General features: G+C 39.3%; 2 protein-coding genes across 2 annotated transcripts; both read right to left on the reverse strand.

Moving 5' to 3' along the window:
* Window positions 1-1315: 1315 nt before the first annotated feature.
* lg10h5orf15 (linkage group 10 C5orf15 homolog) lies at window positions 1316-9393 on the reverse strand. Its single transcript, XM_085364000.1, has 3 exons — window positions 9258-9393; window positions 4610-5295; window positions 1316-3095 (listed from the first exon to the last, which is right to left on the reverse strand). Exons 1-3 carry the CDS (start codon window positions 9379-9381, stop codon window positions 2961-2963), a joined length of 945 nt encoding a protein of 314 aa, XP_085220126.1. The 5' UTR covers window positions 9382-9393; the 3' UTR covers window positions 1316-2960.
* Window positions 9394-11378: 1985 nt separating this feature from the next.
* On the reverse strand, window positions 11379-22795 carry vdac1 (voltage-dependent anion channel 1). The gene is made up of 9 exons (XM_085364001.1): window positions 22741-22795; window positions 20363-20432; window positions 18762-18811; window positions 18265-18417; window positions 18005-18057; window positions 14803-15030; window positions 13823-13973; window positions 12712-12769; window positions 11379-12478 (listed from the first exon to the last, which is right to left on the reverse strand). The coding sequence occupies exons 2-9, from the start codon at window positions 20427-20429 to the stop codon at window positions 12387-12389; spliced, it is 852 nt and encodes a 283-aa protein (XP_085220127.1). The 5' UTR covers window positions 20430-20432; window positions 22741-22795; the 3' UTR covers window positions 11379-12386.
* Between the last annotated feature and the right edge of the window lie 2472 nt (window positions 22796-25267).

Below are 25267 nucleotides of genomic sequence, written 5' to 3' on the forward strand. Positions count from 1 at the left end.
CTGGATGATTCAGTTAAGAACAGCTGATTTATTCTACTGGCTTCTATCTCTCTGATATACATCTTCAAGCAGCTGACCAAGACTGGACTGGACACGCATCTCAGTGATCACAACTGCTTCTTCCGGATGCTGGAACACTGAAGCTACTAGTTGTTTTGCAGTTTGTCTTGATGTTGGTTGTCGAAGATTCCATAGGTCCCATCTATCTATCTATCTATCTATCTATCTATCTATCTATCAGACAGACAGATGGATAGATAACTAAATAGGTTAACTGATGATTCCAGGCTGGAGGTTTAAGTCGTGTCTTTAAGGTGCAAACAAACCACAAAGGTACCTTAGACAGTACCACCCTAGTGACAAGACTTTTGCTCATTGTACTTTATTTTCTTAAGAGTGTTGTTTCCTTTGTGTAGTTCTGCCTTACAAACTACAGCTGGATGTTAAATTTGTTGTTTCTGACCAAGAAATATGTTTCAGTGCATGTCTGTAACACTTGAGGAGCATTACGACTGTGGGAACAGACTGTGGCAGACATTAATCAAATACATTCACTCAAAGACATGGACATCTAACTTTGCTCTCCATCTGTCCTGTCACTGTGCACCGTTTACAGACTTTAAAAAATAGACATGCCACAATAAATTCTTAATTTTTCCCCCTCTTAGTGGTATTTTCTGCACATTAGTGATGCAGATGCTCACTTTATCTCCTTTCTGCAAGAATCTGGGAACTTTTCTGCTCATGTTCTCTTTAGTGATATGAATAGGTTACCTGTGTCACAATGACAGGGAAATCAAATTATGAAATTGCACTTTTATTTGCTCAGGCACCAAAATTTAACTTGGTGAGGGAAAGAGCAGAAAATCTGACAAGTGAAGAACACATTTCCAGCATTGGTCTTCTTCAATTATTTGTGTGCATACTGCCTCCTTGTGGTCAAATTAGCAGCTGAGCTACAGAGTCTGCTTTTGTACACCAGTGCAGTGGTTTTTACGGTGTTTTCTTTTTGGTTATTTCTTTTATTAACACTTCCCTGTTTAGCAAAATAACTTTTTAACTGCAACAATATCAGCTCAGTCTATGACTTTTAATTATCAAAAGATACAACACGTAAGCCTATTAGGATCAAAAGAGATCAAAGTATCCTCTCCTCTTAGTGATCCCAACATAGTTAAAAAGGGCATTTGCCACATAAAAAGGCAGATCACCCAAGAATACTAAATTAAAACTTTTCCTTATCAAAAATATGTCAGAGTATGAACAGAGGATTAAATGAAACATGAGTCAGAAAAATTACAAAGATTTACGCAATTTGTGCTTTATTGACCAAAAAAAGCGAGAAAGATTGTACAGTTTCTACTGTTGATTGCGAGATCAGTGTTGATCCTTCGTCCCTTCATATTTTAACTAGCATACCTGAACGGCACAGTGCAAATCTATACATATCCACTGTCTCGCTTGTATATTCACAAAACCAGCTGAAAACAACTGACAGAAGGCGTTGCGAGACTGATACATTTGCAGACTCAAGTGGCAGTCGTGGCATTTCATTTGAAGGCATGAGACAACGACAGACAGAAAAATGTGGCTGCGACGCATAGGAAAGAGAAAAAATAAAAAGTTGTGTTTTTGCTTTTGTGAACAGGTCATAGAGAGGGTGCAGAATTTCTGATTAACTTAATTCCACCAAAATACCCTGACAGGAGGCAAGGAAAAGTGAAAAGTTCTGCATGGACATGAGGAAACATTGTTTTTACAACTGGCCACAGTGAAGATGGTTTTTTTGACAGAGACTTCACCGAAGTCATAAAACAAAGAGGGCCAGCACCAAGATTTCCACATAGCAAAATCTGGGCAGTAGGAGTAAATCAGGCATGTTATTAAGACAAGTTAAATATAAAGTGATCAAGAAAAAAGAAGATTTCTGGCAATAGACATTTCTTTCTTATACATTAGTACCTTATCATCTGCACGATACACACATCCATCCTCATTTAAATGGCTTAAACACATGGCATTATCTTTCACCTGAAGAGAAGCCCCGCCCACCGCTCCTTAACTTAATGCTTAATGTGTAGCCAAGATGGCCAAAAATGAATGAAAAGTAATAAAACTGCCACTACTTTTCATCTATAGTGTAAGCAGAAACATTGGCAATAAAGTGATTGTAAAAAGCTCATTTTCAGGGTCCAATGAAAATTGTATTTCTCTATCTATATGCGAAAAAATAACTAAACATGTTATGTGATTATTTCTATATCAAACAATACATATATTGGAATGGATATCTTTAATTCAGCTGCCCCATTATGTCAAACCGAGACAATTTAAGAGTAGAAGGGCTTTTCTGTTTTTGTTTTGTTTTTTAGGGAATAACTTAATATATAGGAACATTTGATTAACAGTTTCTGCTTCATTGCACTTTTTTGCATATTTTTGAAATATGAAAGGTAGTCATGCTTTCCACAGCAATTACTTAGGTGTTCATTCCTAATTTCAGAGTACATACTCAACTCTTCTATTAGTTCACGATCACATTACAGCCTAAAAGTTCAATTAACATGTAATTTTTGCAACTCTTAAGCAAAGTGTTAGAAATATTAAGACAATATGCAACAGAGAAAACAAAAAATAGGTATAAAGGAACTGTAAGGCTGAAACAATACTAAAAAAAAATTTAAAAATAAAATAAAGCCCCTAAGAAACCCAAAATTATTAACTTAATGGCAATGACAATTAAAAATATAACAAATAAGAATATATTAATAGGATTATCTCTTCAGACAACCAAAAAGGGCCATTAAAAAAAAATTCCCCCAACTACCATATCCCCTGATTTCTTATTGGCCTATAAAGCAAGACAAAGCATCAATCAAGCTCCATAACAACGCACAGCATCTTATCTATAAATGACCAGGAACTGGCTCTGCGTAAGCCTACTATATTGTTCCACTAGATTAAAAAATGTAGTCTCGGGTCATCTTGAGGGATGGCATGGCCTCATTGACATTCTGGTCCAAGCGGCGATACTCCACAGTGTTGCGGGAACACAGACCCTCCTTCCAGCGCCGGCTCTGTACCAGGAGGTAGATCTGAAAAGAGCAGGAGAAAAAGCAAATCAATTCAACTGTATTTATTTAGTGCCACGTGGCAACAGTAGTTGCCTCGGGGCACCTCAGTCACCATAAAAGTTTGCATAAAGACTGGATTGAAGCCTTTCAGAAATAAAATCTGACTTTATATGGGAGAAGATAAATCTGCTACTTATACCAGTCAGGCATAACATCATGACCACTGGCAAGTGACGTAAATAACACTGATTATCTCTTCACCATGGCTTCTGTTAGTGGGTGGGATCTATCAGGGAGTGAGCGAACATTTTGTCCTAATAGATGATGTGCTATATGCAGCGGGAAAAAATGGGCAAGCATAAAGATTTAAAGAGTTTGACAAGTGGCAAATTGTGATGGAAGAAAGCACCACCAAAGTGAGCGTCAGAACCAGGGAGCAATGGACGAAGGTGACCTGGTCTACGGATGGGAATCGAGAACCAGTTCCCAGTTCATTTCCTTTGAGTTGTTAGTCTGCTTGCCTATCAGTCCTGCTTATCGTGCTACAATCAGCTGATTTCAGTTTGAAGTTCAGTTCATATGCCAGAGGAGGAAAATAGTGACACAGTCTGCAATGTGAATACGAACATTACTTTTATTTTTGTTTGACAAAGGGCGAGAGTGCGATGGTTAAGCGCAAACTGGGTCTGGAAAAGAAACAACTATGTTATGCTGCTACTATATCTTTGGCTCTTTGCAAACGTGCCAACGCTAACCTAGCTAAGAACCCAGAGTGATATTAAAGCTCAGTGAATCCATTCAGGGATCTAGCAGAGATGGATCAGGGCTCTTTGGGCGGGAAAGGAGGGACCAACACAATATTAGGCAGGTGATCATACCGTTACGCCTGATCAGTGTATGATCATGGTATATTCTACAATACGAATAGCGAAATTAAGCTGATGTTGTTTTATTATCTCAAAGTAGTTTTACTTGGTTCATTTTAATTTATTTAACACTTTGCCACTTCTAATTATTGAGTCTAATTAACTGAAATGCAAATTAGTAGAAGTTAACAATCTCAGGTATTCATGCTTCCTTGGTTAACACAATAAGGCCTTCAAGCCACAGATCGTGTTAAATTTTACCTTTTAATTTCTATGGCTATGTTTCATTATTCCACTGATTCTCAATTATTCCACCTATAATAGGTTAAAACATTAAAAACAGCTGGAGACGTCAGTTTTTGGGTGACAAAATACATCAATTCAACTTGAGCAAGACCTAAGATGTTAACATAATTATTCAGTAAAAGCTAACTTCCTTATAGAAATACAAATTTTACTACATAAATAAGAAAAAAAAAATAACTACAAATTACACACAGACGTTTCTGCATCAAGTTAAATGTCTGCAGAACACATTTGGCTTTTCCTCAGCTATTTGATCTGGATGAAGAAGTGATTCCTGTGCTGTGCAGCCTGTATCAGAGACTCCTACGTCTGTTTGACCTCTACATCCTGCTGTCGGATAGCTTTTGTCGGGCCGACACTCACCTTCCTCTTGTTGTGGTATGTGATGTAGACAATGGCCACCAGGAAAGCCAGTATGACCAGATGAAAGAAGAAGTGGGAGTCTTCATCCTCTGTGTTGTAGCTGTCTTGTTCCTTATATTGAGTCACCCTGGTCTTATCTTGCTTTTCATTAAATTCAGTGTTTTCACCATATCTGTAGTCATCATCATCCTCATCTTCATCAATGTCATTAACATCAGTGTCCATGTGCAGGTCTTGATCACTGTCCTCGTCTGTAGTTGGGGTTGGTTTGTCTTGAGGTTTGAACTCATCCGGCTCGTCCGTTGCAGATTTTGTTGGTTCATTAGTTTCGATCGTGGCTTTGGCATTTTCTGGATCAGACTTAATGTCTGCTTCAGGAGCTGCTGCTGTTGCTTCAGCAGTAGCAGGTGTGTTCTTGGTGCCGTCATTTTGCTTATCAGAGCTATCGAACACAACAGTCTCACCTGTTTTTGGTTTTGGAACAGTCTGAGTTTTGATGTCGCTTTCTTCACGAACTTTTGGCTTTGCTGTGGTGGAGCTGTTGCCATCACTTTTTACAGGATCCTTGGAAACATCTGCAGCTGTTGGATTCTGATCAGTTGGTGCAGACTGTATCACCGTTGCTTCTTTTTTCACAGTGGTCCAAGTAAGATTTTGAGGTTGAGTTTCTGTGCTGTTTGTGGGCACTGTTGGATCAAAGGAAATAACAACGCAACACATTACATACATTACAATTGCATTACAACATATTTCTGACAAAGTGTTCTTTGAAACACTTAAACATAAAACATTTTCATTAACCAAAATATTTATTGCCCATCAAAAACCTAGAAAACTAGAACGTTGTTTTCTTAGCATTTGCCAACCAGTTTCACAACTACACTTTTTATCTCTTATTATGAAGACATATAAATGTCTCAATCACAAAATATTTAAAAAGGAAAAAAAATATTGAAAATGAACATTAAATTGTGACAGCTGGTGCTCCTACATGAATTTCAATCATGTCACACAACTACACCTCAAGTGAAACTGCCACGTATGGAAGCCCTTCAGCAAGCCAGTTAACCCTTGAGCTGCCACAGAGAAGCTCATAAGGGGACATTTGTACTGAGCAGCAGCTTGTTTGTGTGGAAACGTACAACCTTCACTGCAAACTAGCTTTATCAATGAAAGGTTTCATTTTGAGACAGCTTTTTTCCTTGAACTGAAAACTATAAAAACTTTAGTTTTAGTTATCTGTGTTCCAAACTGGAAATTAAAACTAGTTGTGAAAAAAAAATGTTTTAGTCAGCGAAAAATAAAAACTTCAGATAATAAAGAAAAAAAAATTCTAAAGATTTTGTGAACTTTTTTATACTATCTCCCACCCCTCACCCACAACCGGTCATGGCAGATGGCTGGATGTGGGTGTTTGTATCTCCTGAATGACATAGTTGGTGTGTGCTCATGTGTATGTGTTTTTATGTGTCTGCATGTCTAAGTATGCTAGTCAGTGAGTCAGTTTGTGCGTCCATAAGTCATTAAAGAAGAATGTGCTGGCTGCAATGAAGAGAAGCGAGCTTATCGGCATTCTTCACCTGTGCACTGCAAAATTTTGTGCTACTGAACAGACCAGATCAGCAGCTCAGAATTTTAGTGGCCCATGTACATTTTTATTGGCCTGCAAAAACAAAGCTTTTATTTTCATATTTGTAAATATTCATCGAATATCATGAATAGAAATATTGCATATTATTTCACTTTAAATCTGTCAAAATAATGCCAAAGTTCTCTTTTCTTCACATTGGAATCTGTTGATCAGGTGGTTTGATGAAGGACTCCCACCAGCTTTTTCCCAATTAAGGGAAGGTGGTGCTGTTTTGAAGGCTAGAAAAACATTTTCCTTCACTCCACCTGAGCTCACCGTCTGGTTAACAGCTCAGTCTCTTTGCTGTGTTTGTAGACTCTGACTCAACATTACACTATGATGATCTCATAGTTTAACTGATGCTGTTGTCTTTTTTTGTTTTAAAACTAGAGGCTGTGTGGGTTAACGTTGGAATACTTCTTATCGACACACATGCTCTAAATGCATTTCTTTTGCAGGTCTATTTAAAGTTACAAATGTGAGTGAATGCTCACATTTACGTGCTGCCAACTAAGTGACAAAAGCCATGCATTAAATGAACCGTTGAAGCAAAATCATTGAGCTATTCGTGTTACTCGATGAATCGTTGCAGCCTTAGTTTTAATACCTATTAGTTTGGTAAAAATTTTATTACAACTTGCCTGATGAGGCACTGATGAATGTGTGAGATTTGTGATGTTAACAAGACTTTGAATCAGCTTATTTCAAAAAGTTATTGTAACACCTGTACTGATTTTTCTGGCATTTCTCTGAAACAAATGGCTCCAGTTCAAAAATGACACATCTCTGGGCTTCGAGTAAGGGCTCGTGTGAAAAAAGGCAAGCGTGGCTACAGTTTGAGGGTAAAATGATGGCTGTAGGGTGAAAATTGTGGTTACAGCTGAAGATTAAAGAGATATTTTTCAGTCTAGGTTTTCTACCTGTCTTCCTCTAGTTCTCTAATACACATGAATGGGGAGGGGTTTGAGAGATTTTTTGTGACATTTTTGAAAATAACTGCAAAACCATTGAAGGTGCAGCGACAGAAATATGTTAGTTTTGTAGGCACAGTTGTCCTGGTCAATTTGGTGTGACAACGGTGTTTGTAGGACAAACATTTTGGGAGAAAATTGGCCCAAAGGAAGGAGAGTCACAGCAAAAAAAAGTAAGAAAGGCTGGTCTCTCCATTCAAAGTTAATGTGACTCTACCAACAGAAAAGGTGGAATATTTCTGAAACAAGCTGCTCGTGCCACAGAGGGCGGCAGCCACACTATGATGAATAATAATAATAATAACAATAATGGCTGACCACAATAACATATACTGGGATCGTTGCCATCCAACTAATAAAAATGAAAACTGATTAGATTAACATGTATAACAGTATAATCAGTATAAAAACATCATCACTCTTAAACTGAAAGACCTTTGTTTATTTAGCATTGCAGAAAAAGGGACATGTTTTGAACTGAGCTTTTTTTTTTTCCTTTTTCTTTTTTTTTTTAAAGTATTTAAATTGTCAAGAATCTGTTGCAATCAGCCAGCCTTCCTCTTTCAGTGACACCATTCACCCAACAAGTGTCGACTTTATTTCATCCTCTGGGACTGGGAGGCGTTGCTTAGCAAGTGACAGGAGGAGAACACTGGGGACTTGAGGCACTGAGTAAGCCATCCCCAAGTGAAGAAAGGGTCTATTCATATACAAGGGCCTTGACCCATATAATCTCTGAACAGGAAAGCTTTGTTGCATTAACACTGTGATATAACGTTAGCTTTTAAGCAGTTGACAAATGACTTAATATTTATAATTAAGCATTTTTATAATTAAAAAAAGATAATGTGGCATCCTGTTCCAGATGAATTTGCATTAAAACCATGTGACAGACGTACAGTGTTTCAATTTAAAGCAAGTAAATATTTAGCAGGTTAATCAAACAGAAGTCATCCTCCCTCTCTACAATTTTTTTTCTTTAACATCCTGTTTTCCAGTGACATAGCACAAATCCTAAAACCCACAGAGATGTTTTAGATTATTTCGGCTAAATATGCAACTTCATTTAAAACAGGATGAAATGTTAAACAATTCAAATTGACAACAACACCTCTGTTGAATTAGGACACCTTTATCTCAGCAGCACATCTTGAAATAAGCTGTCTGTTGCACACCATCATAGTATGAGGAAGGGAAGGGCAAGAGTAGACAACAACCTATATCCTGACAGCTCCAAAGTCCAATCACATGGTTTTTTTAACAAACTGAGAACACAGCGAACCAAAAGAATGCTGTAGCACTGCTCAAAGACTATCAAGGCAAAACAATACCTGCCACTGACTGAAATATTACACCCTTTACTTACGTCAGGAGGTTTTGACTCACTGACAGAGGGTTAATAATCAGTGTAGATATATGGTGGTACATCTGGAACATGTCAGTTTATCTGACCGCCATAACTCATTAACCCTCAGAAGAGCATCTATTGATAGAGGCTTTAAAAACAATACAATCTTGTCTTATATTATGAGGTAAACAGATATTTAACTAGGTAAAACTGAACAATACAGATCCATTATAAACATACAGAAGTTGAAATGTGGTAGAGGTTGGAGATAAAGGAAAATATGACTTCCTGTTGATGGTTTCAATAACTTTGTTATGACCGCAAAACTGTCAAAAGACTCTGACGCACTGTGAGTGAAACTTAAGCAAAGCTAATGTTATGAATTTATGTTTGCAGCTTAACGTTGAAACGCTTAATTTTATTTGAAAGAAATATTAGCACTGTCTTCAACGTATAACATATTTTAACTAGAAATCATTTTTGTCGAATCGCATTTCAGTGCCAGGGTAAAGGCGAGAGTTTTAAAATACGACTAAGTCATTTTTCCGAAACAGAGAAAGCCTGTTACCTGCCTTATTTTTCCCCTGACAAGGCGGATACTAGCATGACGAGCTAGCCAACTAGCTAGAGCAGGGGTAAACCCTGTGGCTAAGTTTAAAGGAAACTTCGTCTCAGATACTTCAAACAAGTACGACATACCTTGTGTTTTATTTCCATCCAAAGGAGCCGACAGGCAGCTGCTCACCAAGAGCTGGAGAACAATAGTCAGAAAAAGATCAAAAATAATTCTTCTGCTTCGCCACATATTTCCGCATGTCGCCATGTTGGTGCGTGAGTGAAGGGGCGTGGCTGAGTGCGGACGTACACAGTTTGTGGGCGGTGTGAGTGTACGAATCAGTTGTGAGCGGTGAAGTTTGAAGTGAAGTGAGCTTAGTCTATGAATATTAGTCCGTCTAATGTTATGTCACCTTGTAACTTATAACAAACATATATAATTTGCCGCTAATAGTAGAGTTCACATATTTTCTCCATTCACTGATAAAGGGTAATTTACCTCGATAAATATAGGTCAGAATGTAGTAATTGCGTCGTACGTTAGACTGAGTCTACTCATCTTATGTGACACTTGTTATAATTATGCTTAAAAAGACAAAAAATACCGTTGGGCCTATTTATTAGGTATGCCTTACTAGTACAGGGCTTGGATCCCCTTTTGTCTCCAGAACCTCTTTATTTATTTCTTCGGAACTTACTGACATGGTGCAATATCCTACTTGACATGGTCATCAGAACATGGGCAGACTTTGGTCATGTGTTTAAATGATGCCCAGATGATACTAAGGGGTCAAAGTTTATACAAGGCATGCTAGAGCCATGCTGTCCTGCTGCTTACACAAAATTCCAATCATACCATTCAAAGGTTGCAACAGGAATCAACTCATTCTTCATCACTCGTTTTCCCCTCTTCCTTTGTGTGCAAAGGGATTCTGTGTGCAATGTAGCCTCGGGTTCCTGTTCTTAGCCAACAGGAGTGGCATCTGAGGTGGTCTTCCGCTGCTGCTGTTGCCCATCTCCATCAGCATGTTGTGAGTTTAAAGATGGTCTTCTGCATAACCTGGTTGGCAGTATCTCAGTTGTCATTTGAGATACTGTTGCTTTGCTATCAGCTCGATGCAGTCTGGACATTCTCTTCTAACAGCAACAGAACATTTTCACCCAGAGAACCGTCGTAACTGGATATTTTAAGGGAAAATCCCAGATCAGCAGTTTCTGAAATAGTCAAACCAACCCACTGCTACAACCAACCATAACACATTCAAACTTGAATCACTTGAATCACCTTAACATTTCTGATGCATGATGGGAACTTCAACAGGTCATCTTGATTAAGGATCAGGCTGTAACTGCTGCGGAGATTCAGATCTTTTGGAGTGAAGGGCCCACTCCTGAAGACCCTCTATGACTCTGTGCCTCAGCCATCTGTTACGGTGTGTTCTGCTAGGGCGGCAGCATCTCTGCTGGGGACAGGAAGAGACTGAACAGGCTGGTCTGGAGGGCCAGCTCTGTTCTAGGATGCTCTCTGACCCTGTGGAGGTGGTGAGTGACAGGAGAATGGTGGCTAAGCTGTCATCCCTATTGAAAAACATTGCCCACCACATCCAGGAGACCCTGAAAGCACTGAACAGCTCCTTCAATGGCAGGCTGCGGCACCCACGATGTGGGATGGAAAGATTCCACAGGTCTTTCCTTCCTACTGCTGTGAGACTCCACAACAAGGACTTTTCAGCTGACCAAACACACACATCCACACATGCAATAACATTAAGTGCAATTCTCTTTTTCTGACAATGTTGCATTTTATTCTATTGTATACAGTATCTTGTTCTTATGATCTTATCCTATTGCAGTGTTTTTCATTTTTGCTACGCAACTTTGCACTGCCCACTTTCTGCTGTACACAGGAAATCTCCCACGTGTGGGACTAATAAAGGTCAGATTGCTGCCGTATTTTTGGCTAGACTTAACCAATGGAATAGGTTTATCTAATGAAGAGCTGTGAGCTTATGTTCAAATAATTTCACGTGAGAGTGGTCAGAAGGTTTATGTGGAAGATGTTAGATCTTTGTAACTCTCCACTTCATAAACCAAACATTTATCAGTAACAATGAGTCATGTGCTCCCATCCAAATCATTTTCAGCTGTAAAAATAAATTACCCACCTGTCTGTTCAAGAGTGTTTTCATGTGGGCAGACATTATGATCACACAAGTTATGGTCATGCGACAAAAGACAGGAGAACAAATACGCTCAGAAACCGGTTCAAGATGTTCTTTATTTAGTTCAGGGAATGACAATACTGCCAAGTACACTAAGCATGATTCCCATAATCATTTGTGGAAGACTACAATTTCCTGGCCATCATTCTTCTTCAAAAGAAGCACTCTAGCTCTCACCCAGAGAAGTTCGGCTGTGTGCGTGATGGGTTGCATCCTGTTTGTTCGACCAGGAAGAATTGACAAGTCTTTTCCCTTCCTAAGACTTCAGGTGCATTAAACTATGTAAGACCATCAATAAAATAACATTATTTCTGCTATTTGTAACAAAAGACATGATTCACACCAAATGCACAGACACAAAAAGACAAGTGAGACAAAAACACAGAATGTACACGTCGGGTTGTAGTGTCTCTTTGAGCTACTCACAGCTGCTTACGCCAGGGACAACTAACCCTTCCCATTGTACAATATATCAAGACAGATACTAGGGCTCTCCAGTGCCAACGTGCTTAAATAAAAATGAATTCATCACTACGCCTTTTGAGTGAGGAGCGCTTGCTGGTGCTATTCAACAGCACCATTGGTGGCCACTACTAAACTGCAGAGACTAACTGTGCTGAGCCCTTTTTGCATTTCGGGCTGATCTATTTTGATTCCCTTTTCACTGCATTGGAAAGCAGAGACACAAATTAAAGCATTATGCACGAATGTTGTGAAATGAACGAAAAAAAGTGAGGCCAACTTGAATGTACTCAAGGCTATTTTTCCCTTGCAAGCTACACAATTCAAGATAAAACCTTCTGTTCAACAGTTCTAATTTTGTTCTAAAGTGGGCTCTTTCATTTCAAAATATAATGTTCCCAGAAATGGTCCATAAAAAGTGGTAAATTGGCGCAAGAACAATTTGACCTTTATGCTGTCTTGCTTCCAGCTATACAACATCTTTAGGGGACACAGGGATTTGTGAAGGAGAGCTAATCAATAAAGGATCTTTTTGGTGGGGGATGCATGTGTGTTTTGAGGACTGGAAGGATTTTTTCCCCCCATCCTTCTATGCCTGGAATTCAAGACCAAGACCAAGCTTGTGACCGCCAGCGTTGACGTTTTTGCCATCAAGGAGAGCAGAAAGTGTCAGCTTGATACCTAGGAAAACACATAAGCCACAAATACATTAACACTTTAAACATTACAAGGGTTGCTGAGTGAACTCATTCATTCACAGCTCGTGGACACACACTTCAGATGTTTTCCATCCAATATTCGTGCAAGTGAATGTGCACTTCCCCTGATGAAACCTAATATAATAACTGAACTGTCTTTGTGAACAGAGTCAGGTCTATTTAAGCACACCTAACGTCTGCAGAGACTTCACTCACCTGGCTTCAGAGTCTGAGTGTAGCCCAGGCCCACAAGGCTGGAGTTATTCACCTTAGCCTGTGAGGGAACCACAGATCAATATTATACATAGAAGATGAACACAGAACTTCACATTACAATGTGGTTTTTTTTTTACTCACTAAACAAAGAAGTTAATAGCCCTAAAAAAAAGCAACAGTACAGTAAAAACAGCTTCTCTTCAGCAGGTTTTTGTGTCTATAATGCACAGGGGCGTTCATGAAAATGAAAACTGTAAATTGTATTTACGCATTATGTCTGTAAAATACCAACTAGCCACATGGGTTGGAAATGAGCAGTAGTTATAAACTCTCTTAGAAACGCAACATTTACCCAGTTAAAAGATTAAAATGTTTATGAGTGGCACTGTCATTAAAATAGAAGCTGAAATAATGCAGATAAGTACACTAACAAACAGTCAGATTAAGTATCTCTGCTTCGAGTGGGAATTCCAGCTTTTATAAGGAAATAAACATCTGTTACAGTCAAGCTGTTGCCCAAAAGAAGTCAGACAAAACTGATTAAGATGATCAGCGCCAGGTACATTAGTTTGAAATATGGTGTCTGTGGCACCGTTCCCATGCCAGTGCACTTTGCATTGATGATGCATTTCAGGTCAGGTAAGAATGGTTGGTTTGTCTTAATGGAAGAGAAAGGGTGAGCAACAGTGAATGGGAATAGTGTTGGGGGAAAAAACCTAAAAAATAAAAAAAAACAAGGAAGCATTCAAAAAGAGTATCTGATGCTCAGAGTAAAAGAAAGTCGGTGACTACAGAACACAATCGATAGCAAAGACATACAGTGATTGTGTAATTTTCACTGCCAGAAGGGGGAGACATAAGACCTGAATTGTGGCATTAACGATTAAATTAGTCCAAACCTTCACTTGCAGACACTCCTCCTCTTTAGCATGAGTGCATTTCTTTAAGACCATGCACCTGCACTGCATGACACAGTGCATTTTCTAATATATATATACCTGCATTACCAGATCCCTATCAAACGGTCAACAATACACCTGTCTAACAGTGCAGCAATAAAGTAACCCTGGCACAGAAGGATCTAAGTCACTTCAGTTTACACACTACTCACAGAGAAGGATGCGTCGGGATCAATCTGATACTTGGCAGCGATGCCAAAGCGGGTATTGCTGTTTCCAGCAGTCCAGGCCAGGTTGACGGCCGTCTCCAGCTTGTCATTCACCTTCTGGTAGATGGAACCACCAAACTCGGTACCATCGTTTCTAAGGAAAAAGATATTTGCAATATATTTAATGCTGCTACACAGAGGTGACATTAAATTATGAGTTTGTGTTTCATAAACTTCTTGCATGTCAAAGACATCCACAGTTGAGTGAACTGTGACTGGTGTAAAGCCTATACTATACTTTGTCTGACTTCATATTAACCACTTTACAAGCAGACTCAGACAGGCTCGGTCAGAGGCACAGCAGGAACCATGACTAACACCGTGCCCTGTCCCTCCCTCTTGCTCACCGTCTGACACCACTTCGTGCTACATTTTCACTGAAGCCTGCCAAACACTCACTCCATCTCACTTGCAAGGTAGTAAATCCCATCACCTGTGTATAAAAATAACCGCAAGGCACCTGGGTGTCAGGCAAAGTGGCAAACAGGCAACAAGTCAATCATCCAGACAAGGACAAAAAAAGAGGGCTTTGGAAGTTCTTGTCTAGCCATGCACTGGTCTGGAGTCACTAATAACTTAAACGTTTAGCCTTTGACTTACAATGTCCATTACAACAGGACAGAAGCATTCACCTAACGTCCGAGTGTTTTATCCACGAAGACTCAAATAAAATCCCACACATACACACAACATGCCTGCACAGTAAGCTTGTATACTGCTTGATGCCAATTCAGGAATGTTTCAGTGTGGCTTGTTCATCAGACACATCATTATTCCAGTAATATTTTACTCCTTATATTTTAAATGTGAATTTCTATTAAATAAATCAAATCAACAGCAACGTAGCTGCAATAACACAAGCTTCATAAGATTACTAAAACTGCACACAGATGAGGCGAGGAGGCCATATCAGCATCTCTTACACATTCGTGTGGAGCTGGAACTCATTAGTCTGGTATCCAACTGCGAAGTTGCTCTGGGTAATCCTGTTCCTGCCAGCCTCAAAGGTCATCTGGTAGCCAGCCAACCAGCCCTCGTAGCCCACCACTGCTGCGCCGTGGATGGCTGTGCCGTTGATGTCGTAGTTAACGTCACAGCCAACATTGATGTGTTCGCACTTGTAGCCCGTCTTGAGCTTTCCGCCCTTTTTGCTGCCAGGAGATTGCAGGGGGAAAAAATACAGGTTGACATTGTTGTCTCACAGCATGAAACATAAAACTGGTTTATCACAAACCAGGTGAACTAGTGCTTTTTACAACATGTCCCTTAGAGCAGGGCGATATGGCCAAAAATATTTATCACGATATATATTTGAAAATTTGCGATAACGATATAACCGACGATATAATTGATGCGAGACAAAATACAACTCCACAACATTACTAGCGCAAAAAGACAACCTTCCATTTATTTTCACTTAAACAAGAAGCTGGTTTTTATGTACATTAAAGCTTTATAAAAATGTAACAGTGCAAATGCAAATTCCTTGCTGAAAGTTTAACCAAAAGGCATTTCCAGTAGAAATGGGCTGACATATCCTGAGTAGGGGTGGGTTTTTATAATCGATTCATCGATTAAAATCGATTCTGGCTTGGATAACGTAAAATCGATTCATTAAAATCCTGAATCGATTTTTTAATATAAATTTATTTTGTCCGAAATGCCAGAATCTCTGGTGACATCTCACAAAATTTCAAGAACCACCAAACAGTAAATGAGAGCAGGTACAGGGATTCTGCACATAGACTTAAACACACAGCGCGACCCGCGGATCAGAATCAGTTAGATGTCGCCTTTCTCACAGTCGGGGCTGAAAGCCGACAGCTCGCTGATCCGGGTCCGCGCTTTGTGTTCACGCCCTTTATGCGCTGATTCTAAAGCTGTTAGTTTGATCTCTCTCCAAACAATATTGACCGAATCAGCAGCAAAAGAAGCTTCACATAAACATCGTCATGAATTCACTCTTTTACTGTTTTGCTTCCATTGCGATGCGCAGCTCTCTCTCTCTCCCTCTCTCCCTCCCCCTCTCCCCCCCCCCCCCCCCCTCTCTCGAACAGTTTCGCTTTCTTCATTATTCGCTTGCTTGTTACACAAGTCTACTGTTGCTTACAGCGCTGTCGGCCGCTGTTTTTTCCCCTTTTACATTCTTCCGAAAAGAAAACCTCATTTCTGCTGTTCAATACTGAACAAATTGAAACTTTTTAAAATTATTCAAAATGCAAAATGCTTAGCCATGTCTCTAATAAAACCGCTGTAACGTCAGAGGTAATGTTGATTAATTAATGGTTTTCTTTCGTTTTTGATGTACTGCAGAATATTTTTATAAAATCCCAGGCCAGGAAAATCACCTACATGTTTTTCTGTGTTTTATCTTCAGCTACTTTGACACAAAGGCATCTGCTGTGATGCTCACACCTTGGATAAAGTCTTGAGAGTGTCAGCTTCCTTTTTATAGATACAAAAATATGTAAATGTCCTGATCTGAATTATATCTCTGACTGTCAAAATTTCCCAGATTTAAATCGAATCGTGGATCGAATCGATTCGGGACCTTGTGAATCGGAATTGAATCGATTCTAGAAATCAGTGATGATACCCAGCCCTAATCCTGAGCATAACCATGTATAATATCCACTGAAGTTAAAAAGAGGTGCTTTGCAACATTAAACTGCAGTGTGCAGTACGTATTTTTCGGACCATAAGGTGCACGGGATTATAAGGCACATTAAGCGAAACAAAGCAGTCAGATAAATCAAACTTGATTAAACTCATTCTTCTTGCTTCCTCCACTTCTGTACCATTGATTCATTAATGTTGAATTCTCTGGCAGCTGCTCTATTCCCATGTTGCAGTATATTAATGACTAACCTCGTATTGTGGATGGATTATCTCAGTTGTTCTCCTGACTGAAGTTTGGTCCGTTTACAGCATCCTGCCATGCGATTGCATTTGTCTCTAACCATGAAGAACCTTAACGTTAACTTTTATAAGTGGAAAAGTGTTAGTGTTGGTCCTCCAGCTTCACTGTTTATGTTATGCTAACATAGCTGTGTCGCTAGCGATCACGTAGCACATCATTATATACCAGCTAGCCCAACTTCAGTAACCCTACAAACGTCACTGCTGTTTAGTTTCCTGTCTTCATTTATGTTGGAAGTGATAGCAGAGCTGTACGTTTGATTTTTTTCAGAAATCTCTCAGTCAGAACATGCAATATCATGCTTAGGTAACTAGCAAAACTAGCGAGCTAACTTCCGCTAGCTTCCTGCTAACTTCTAACTCCGTTAAATGTAATAACTTTTGTTTTCATGGATGCCTGGAAGTTAAACTTTATAGTTACACCTGGTAAAGCAGCAATGCTGATCGTTTTATTAAAGATGAAAGAATTGAGACAGTTTTTAACGCTCAGTGATGCTGCAGTGTTGTTTGACCTGAAGCATACGGAGTTTAGGACCCAGATTACTCCCAGATTTAAGAGCATCTTAGTCCGACAAATACGACAATAACGACGGCCGCTTGTATGTTCTGCAAAAAAATGTGCTTTGTCGTGTATCTGACGGACAAACACCCAATCAGTTCCACATCACTGAAGTTGCACCATTTTTACAAACCAATTCTGGTTCATCTGTTTCACTCAACAATCGGCCATGTGCGTATGAAAACAAAGGCACTGCGCATGCGCGTTTTACTCCCATTCTATCGCGATATTTCATTTTCCTATCGTTGCCTAACATTATACCGGTATTACCGTGAACGGTATAATATGGCCCAGCCCTAATGTCCCTTATTAAATTATTGTAGCTGAGTAGACTGCACCATCACAGGCACTCCTGCAGAAATTCAACATGCCAGTTGCAGTTTACTTATGCAGTGCCCCATGATACTGACATTTCTTTTTGCCCTTTTACTTCCCAGCAACCTCTTTTATTGTTGCAAATTAAAATGCATCAATCAGCTGGGCACCCATACATGAGGCTGTGGATGTTTGTTTTCATATGATAGACATTACATATATTAATTCACTGATTGTACAGTTGGCATTCCTGCAATGTAGTTTTTGCATCCATTTGCTTTAAGCTTTACTACAGCAAAAAAGCCAACAAACAAAAATGCAGCTGTTCTTACCCGGTGTTTGGCGAGAAGGAGGAATCCAATGTAAGTTTCAGGCCCTTAGCCAACTGTGAAAAAGGCAAGAATGACATTTAAAAGAATGACAGGAAGAAAAATAAACAAAAAGCGCTATGGTGTAAAAGCATCTTAAATCGCACATCTTGAAATTTTGGTCTATAAGCTTTTAGCCTCAATTTTAATGATTGATTATAAATCACAGATTCTTTTGCCAGCAGAAATCTATATCTCATTCTTGTGCCATCACAGCACATCACCTGATCCTCGATGGTGATCTCAGTCCCCAGAGTGTTGTCCGTGTTCCACTTCTCTGTGAAGGTCAGTCCGTGCTCTGCCCACTTGTATTTGGTTTCCAAAGATCCAGCTACCTTGCTGGTCTCGGTGTTGGCAGAGCCAGTGCTGGTGAACTCCTGCAGATGATAGATGACACCCACAACTCTGTTAATGTGGAACACCAAAACTAATACTAGTAAAATCTATCAATAAAATGCTTTTCTATGGTCCAGGTCCAAACTATATTTGCAGTGATAGCACTCTGGATAAGAAACTAGATCCAAAAATGCTGAAGGTGCATGAACAAGGTCAAAAAATCCATTTCCCTTAACTCGGAGGTAAGATGTCAATGAATCCTAGCAACATTTTAAAGATCAGATAATGAGCTACTTAACAGCCAGGATGGTCTTAAGCTATGATAGTACTGCTGCGGCATCAACTGGCAGCCCTGCTAATCTGATAATGACCAATGACGACTTACCAGTCCATTCTCAGACTTTGTTTTCAAGTCCAGCTTGATGAGCCCGAAGCCTGAAACAGAAAATGGTTCAAAAGATCAACAGTATGTACAACAATGTAACTATACCACCATATGGAGAAAAAAAACAACACTCTGAAACAGTCTTGCTTATGGAACAACTTTCTTAAAGATTTACAAGCATCTCAGGATAAGAACTGCTTTAATTACTATACTATTAGTGGTACTCAAGCAAAATTTTGACTAATAATTATTTAAAGAGTGTTTTCTGAAAATTCAGTACACATTAAATCAAGATATTGATTCTGGTCTGTGAAATACCCATTCATTAGCCACCAGAGTACTTTTTAAGTGATTTATATGCCACTGACTTAATGTGCATTGATTTGATGTCAATCTTCTAAAAGCATTAGTTGCTGTTAGTTATGAATAATAGCCAGAAGGTGGGCCGCACTGACCCAATTCATGGCACTGTTTGGCATTACAGCTGTCAGTTGATTCACCAGCCATACTCAACATAACGTAACTTAAATTCTCGACTGATTTTGCAGTCCACCTTCACTGAAACGGCAACATATACAGGGGTTAAAGTCCTCGAGACTATCCTTTTTTTTAAGTTTATGGGACCGGTAAAAACTTACGACACACTTAAAAGCAACACATAAAATATTATAACACTCAAAATAACTAAGATAGGTTTTATTTACACAGACAGCCGGTTTAAAAAAAAAATCATTGACCAGTCAGTCTCACTTGCCAGGAAAAAAAGGGAGACTTTTTTCTTAAACCAAACACTTGAGCCTGCTTTTTTTTTATTATCCATTTACAATCAATGTTATATTTGCATTAATTCAGTATTGATGCCACATACAAATCAGTAGCTTCAAGAACTGTGAATTCCCCAGATTCTCAACGGACATCGTTTGGCAATGATCCGAGAATAGCAGCATATTTACACAAATGCAATCCAAGGACATCCAGTTTAACTGTAGGCCCAGTGTGCAACATGTGTTCCTCTACTGGTAAGCTATACACAGGACTGTGACTGGTTTGAATCAATCACTTTCATTTGATATTGCATTGTGTGCAGTGGCTGGATTTTGCGCAATCTCTGAGGGGAAGTGTTTTATCATAGCTTCCAAGAAATCTTCTCATTTATTCAGAGAACAAAATTAATTGTTCAGTGCAAAAAACCATCAAAATATTCTTCCAGTGACAGAAGATTTACACAATAACAGTTTAATAAATGATTATTAAGTAAAAGTGAAAATAAAATGAACTCCAAATCACCTTTTTAATGCAAAACACAGAAAAAAAACCTCAAAATCAGAAGGTAACATGCATTAAAAATCCTCAACTTCAATTTTTTAAAACATGGTTTTCCAGGCTTCTTCACCTCCACCAAAGTACCAGTACTTAATATTTGTTGTACCTATATGCAACCACTTCAGTTATGCAGTATCATGATGACCCAAAGGAGGTTTCCAGATGTCTTTTGAGGCACAGCATTCACTTGTCAGAGATTTATTGAGATTCAAACCCTTTTCCTTCCAAGTAGACTACACTAAAAGCTTATGAATAAAGTGATGCTCAGTGGTGCTTACCGTATCCTTTGGTAAAAACATCCCTGGCAGACTTTCCAAGGTCAGCATAGGTGGGAGGTACAGCCATTATCTGAAATGAGAAAACAGGATTGTCAACAAAGGCAGAAAAAAGTGCAACTATCTCTTTAAATATCTTTTTTAATTTAAACTCTCTTTCCGCCCCCAACCCCTTGAGTACTGCAGCTTTAAAACAGGTAGAGCTCGAAATGGCAACACTGCAGCAGAAGAACAATCATATAGATGTGATGCATTGTTGTCTTACATGCACTACATTCCTTTAAACATGCACACTTCAGAGCAAACTGGTCAGCTAGGATGCAACTGCCACATTAACAATAATAACCTTTTCATTTCCTCTAATGGACATATTTAAAGTTTATATTGTATGAATGCTTCTGTGGATTCTTTCAGTCACTCTGCTTGAAACTACTTCAAATTTAAGGTCAAATTTGGGATATTCTGACACTTAAGCTAGCAGATTTTCTAAATTAAATTTTAAGTTTTTAAAATGGAATAAGGCAACTTAAAAAGCGAGAGCGAGAACAAAGAGGGCTCAGACTGAAATGCAAAGTGACCCCTTTGATAACCGTCTAGACTGCCTACTCTCATGCATGTGAGTGACTGACTGTCCTTCATTTTCATGAAGTGCCTGTTGTGCAAAGCATGGGGTCTATTTCGTCATTAGAACAGATTCACGTACAATCATAAATAGCTGCACGGGTACTTGATAACACACATGTTAATATTGATAGTAGATAGAAATGTTGGCCAGGTGAAAAGCAACTCTAGCTCACGCAATTTCTTAGTTAAAATTTAATATTAATAACAATAACAATAATAATAAAGGAGCAGTGAGTACCAGTGCAATAAAGCTGGTCTGTATTATATAAGAATATAAACTCTGAACTGTAACACTACATCACTCCTTCGTTTCAACCTTTCTGATCCGTTGTTTCCCTCAGGCTTGGTACTTAATGAGCGGCCTCACCCTTCATCAACAACTGCACCTTCATACCAGTTATAACACATGTTAGAAAAACACTATATGAACATGCTTTTTCTATCTGTTTAGCCCAAACATGTTCCCCTCCATCTCAAAGGCTCAGATTTCCCTAATAAAGACTGGTACATCAGCCCATATACATGTATCCCTAGCATGTTCTCACTATTAAATCATCTCTAAAGCCAGCCACCCGGGTGTTCAGTGGAAGCACCTGGAGCAGGAATATCATATTAATGTCAATTGGACATTTACGAATAGTTAAGTTATTTACTGGCCCCAAGCTTGGATTACCAACTGAACGAGAGCCCAGCCCATGGATCTATTTCTCTACTTACAGAAAACCATACTAAAGCAGAGAATCAATGACTCAGACTGCTATTAACTACTAAAGTGATTAACTTGGATTTCCAGCACTAGTATACCCAGTAGTTTCTGTGTGTAGTGTGGAAATTATGACACTGACAAGTACAGTCCCAGACACACTTTTTTTTTGTTTTTTGCCCAGGGTCCCTCATGGAGTTGATTCTGCCAATGATTACAGCACAAACACAGCTTGTGAGTAGTTATGTAGTTATGGCTTCCACGCGTGTCTACGAGCAACAATGGCAGAGGCCGTAGAGGACATGGAGGTAGGACAAACCCGCACGTAGAAGAGCTTACCGAGCTCTCTTATAAATACGTCAAGTGGGAAACTAAATCATTTTAGGCTAATATATAAGACAAACAGTTCAAGAATAAAAACGCGCAGATTTCATAATATTAGCATGAGGAGGATCATTCATTAAATGTCACACTTCCTTTATGAGTGCCCTTCAGGACCTCCTAAGTCACTGTCTACGTTAGAAAAGAAGACATCAGTAAAGACATGAATCAAATCAATTTGAAATATCTAGTCTTCTACTAGAGTCACCACCAGCAGTGGCCTCCTGGACTATAAAAAAGAGGTTGTAAAGGAAAAGCAGAGAGGAGAGCATCTCCCTGCCCTCGCCTGCTAATCGATTAGCATTAGCTTGCTAACAAGGTGGGCAGCGGGCAAGGTGAGCTATATTAAAGCAGGGTTATCAGTCAGGAAGCTCACAGCCTGCCAAATTGGCTTAATTACCTAAATGAAAAATACTTCATTAACTCTGCTGACTGTGAGTCTCCTGCGAAATGCCAAATGACCGCACCGCGAGACATTAGCAAGTAAGCTAAAAGGAGCAGGCCTAGCATCTCTCCTGAACTTCGACCTGCATCCAGCTCCGGTTAAAAGGATGGATGAGGCGGACAGTCCCCTGGTCTCTGGTATAAGAATCCACAGACAGACAGCATCATCGCTTCTGTGAAATACCAAAGGAAGGTTGTCCTCGGGTTCAGAAGAAGAAACATAACGTACCTCAGTGTGTTGCAGTACTAGCCGAGAAGGAGCCTGTCCACCGCACGAAGGGAGGAGAGAGAGAAGGGAGGTGGTGCGGCGTCACGTACGTAGGAGACACGTAAGCAGCAGCAGCAACAGCCCGTCAGAGCCAAAGATACAACACAGTCACACAGCAAGATGGTGCTCACTAGAGTTGTGCAGTAGTGGGGAAAGTGTAGCTGGAGACTCCCTCAAAGTTCACGCATAGCCTTATTTTTCATTAGGTACATTTATTCAAGTAGGGGACAATAAATTATTATTCTAAGCCGCTTTATTTCCGATGGAAACATTGCACTTTTCACTCGCTATATTAATGGTCATGCAAAAGAAATATTCTTTAGACTGCTAACATTTCACCCTATCCCCAGCATCCTCTATCACGCCAACCCTCTCACTACATCAATGAACCTCCTCTGTTTTTTTCTTCCCTGCAGGATCCTGCCTGACAGCTCCGTTTTCAACATCTTTTGTTACCCTTTTATCCACTATCTCTCCTCTGCACACGTCCTAACCTCCTTAACTTTATATCTAAACTGCTCAACCTGAGCTGTCCCTCTGAAATACTCGTTTCTAATCCTGTCCATCCTGCTCACTCCCAATGAAAATCTGAACATCTTAGGCGAAGCCTCTCATTTTATCAGTGCCATACATCATAGCAAGTCTCACTATCTTCTCTTAAACCCTCCCTTTCACTTTTGTGGTATCCACATCACCCCTGAGACTCATCTCATCAAGCCACCCTTGCTGCACTCTCTTCTTCACCTCCCCTTGCTTGGGGTAGTGCAGCTTCATCGTTACACCTGCCTCCTTTTATTCACACACGTATTCTGTCTTGCTTCTATTGTCTTTCATTTCTCGTGCTTTTAGATTTGATTCTTTAAATGACACTAAAGAGGGAAAAAATCACGAAACGGAAATGGCAAAGAATGAACATCTAGCCCTGCTGAATTCTCTCTGGGAACATTACCTCCACGCATGCGCAGTTTGCTCCTCGCGGCACGCAATTTATCATCATCGTCATCATCATCATGGCAGCATCACCTAAAATAAGCTCCCCGTTTTTCGGGTTGACTTATCAGCCTCTGGAATGTTACCTCATGCTTGTCCTCTTCATAGCAGGACCAATGAGCTCTCAGGGCTCATACAGTAGTCACCTTTACCATGGTGCGTTGAAACTGAGCACCTGTGACCACAGCAAAGGCTTTTCTGTGCAGGATTCACTCTGCAGGATAGTCTCATCCCTCACTATAACGCCTATAACCAGACATTACATTATTTTAGTGGTAGGTGCATTTCTTCAGGTATGCAGGGGCAATCAAGTACAATTTTTTAAATGCTTTTCTTAGCTTTTAAACATGTATTTAATTCGAGTTTTGTGTTTTATGCAATAATAATGTATTTCGAGTATAAGATAAATCCAAATAATTCAAACAAAAGGAGGTTATTCTGCTACACAGTGAGTATAATTTTCTATTGTTTTGTTTTGTTTTGTTTTTGTTACCTCTTTACCTGTGTCTTTTTAATAACATTTTTTTATAATGACGCCAGTTTTTCAGTGTGGCATGCATAACAATACCATAAAATCTACATGGATGTCATTATAACTGGATTTTAGTGATGTGGTTTAGCTATTTTTATGTTGATTACGCATTATTTTTCACATTCAAAAAAGAGTCAGACATTCTTGTTAAAGATTTGTCTGCATTTAGGTGGAAATTACGTTACAGTTATGATGCATACGATAAAGAATTTCTTGAGAAACTCTGCATTGCTTTTATCCACTTGGTTCTGAATGCAAAGCGGTGCTGTGCGCGTTTCTGTAGTTTTGTTTAAGTGCGTATGATTTCGCAGAAACGTAGCCGTGTGGTTTAGTGATCGTTGCCCAAACTTTAAGGTGCTTCCTTTGCACCGGGTACAGCTGCCAAAAAAAAAAAAAAAAACCCTAACAAGTAGACATCTTATCTTGTATCCACCTTACCTACGTTTTTTTCTTCTTACACTACATATAACAACGCGTTTCTCTTTATTATTTATTATTTATAATTACTGAGATTTTAAAGAAATAAATAAGAACGGAAGTAATAACTGAAATTCCCTGATAGCAAAACAAGTTTAGGACCAGATTCCACCAGCTCCTGAGCGCATGTCTGCATTTAAACATTTGGCCAGTAGATGTCAGTGTTGGTAACAATCTGCAAAACGTCAAATTACTGTGTTCAGTAAGTTGTGAGTATTTTAGAGACATGCACAGAGGCTTTCAGCAACTACATCTGCTCATCTCTGTCTGCTTTAAGAGTCATTTTCATTTTTTTTTCCTTCTGTGCAGTCCATCAGCAGTGTTGAGATGCAGTTTAATTGCTGAACCTTCATCAGCCAGTTGATTGGGATTAATTTGCAAAGCAAGGATTTCATTCTTTTCTTTATAATTACAATAAACGTGATAACAGATTCAACAGATTTGGTTCCTTTGGGTTTTTTTTTCTTGTAATAATATAAAATCATTTTG

This window comes from Diplotaxodon limnothrissa, linkage group LG10 (genome assembly GCF_057381915.1).
Source record: "Diplotaxodon limnothrissa isolate DT_005_m linkage group LG10, D_limnothrissa_male_GT1.1, whole genome shotgun sequence".
Lineage (NCBI taxonomy): Eukaryota > Metazoa > Chordata > Actinopteri > Cichliformes > Cichlidae > Diplotaxodon > Diplotaxodon limnothrissa.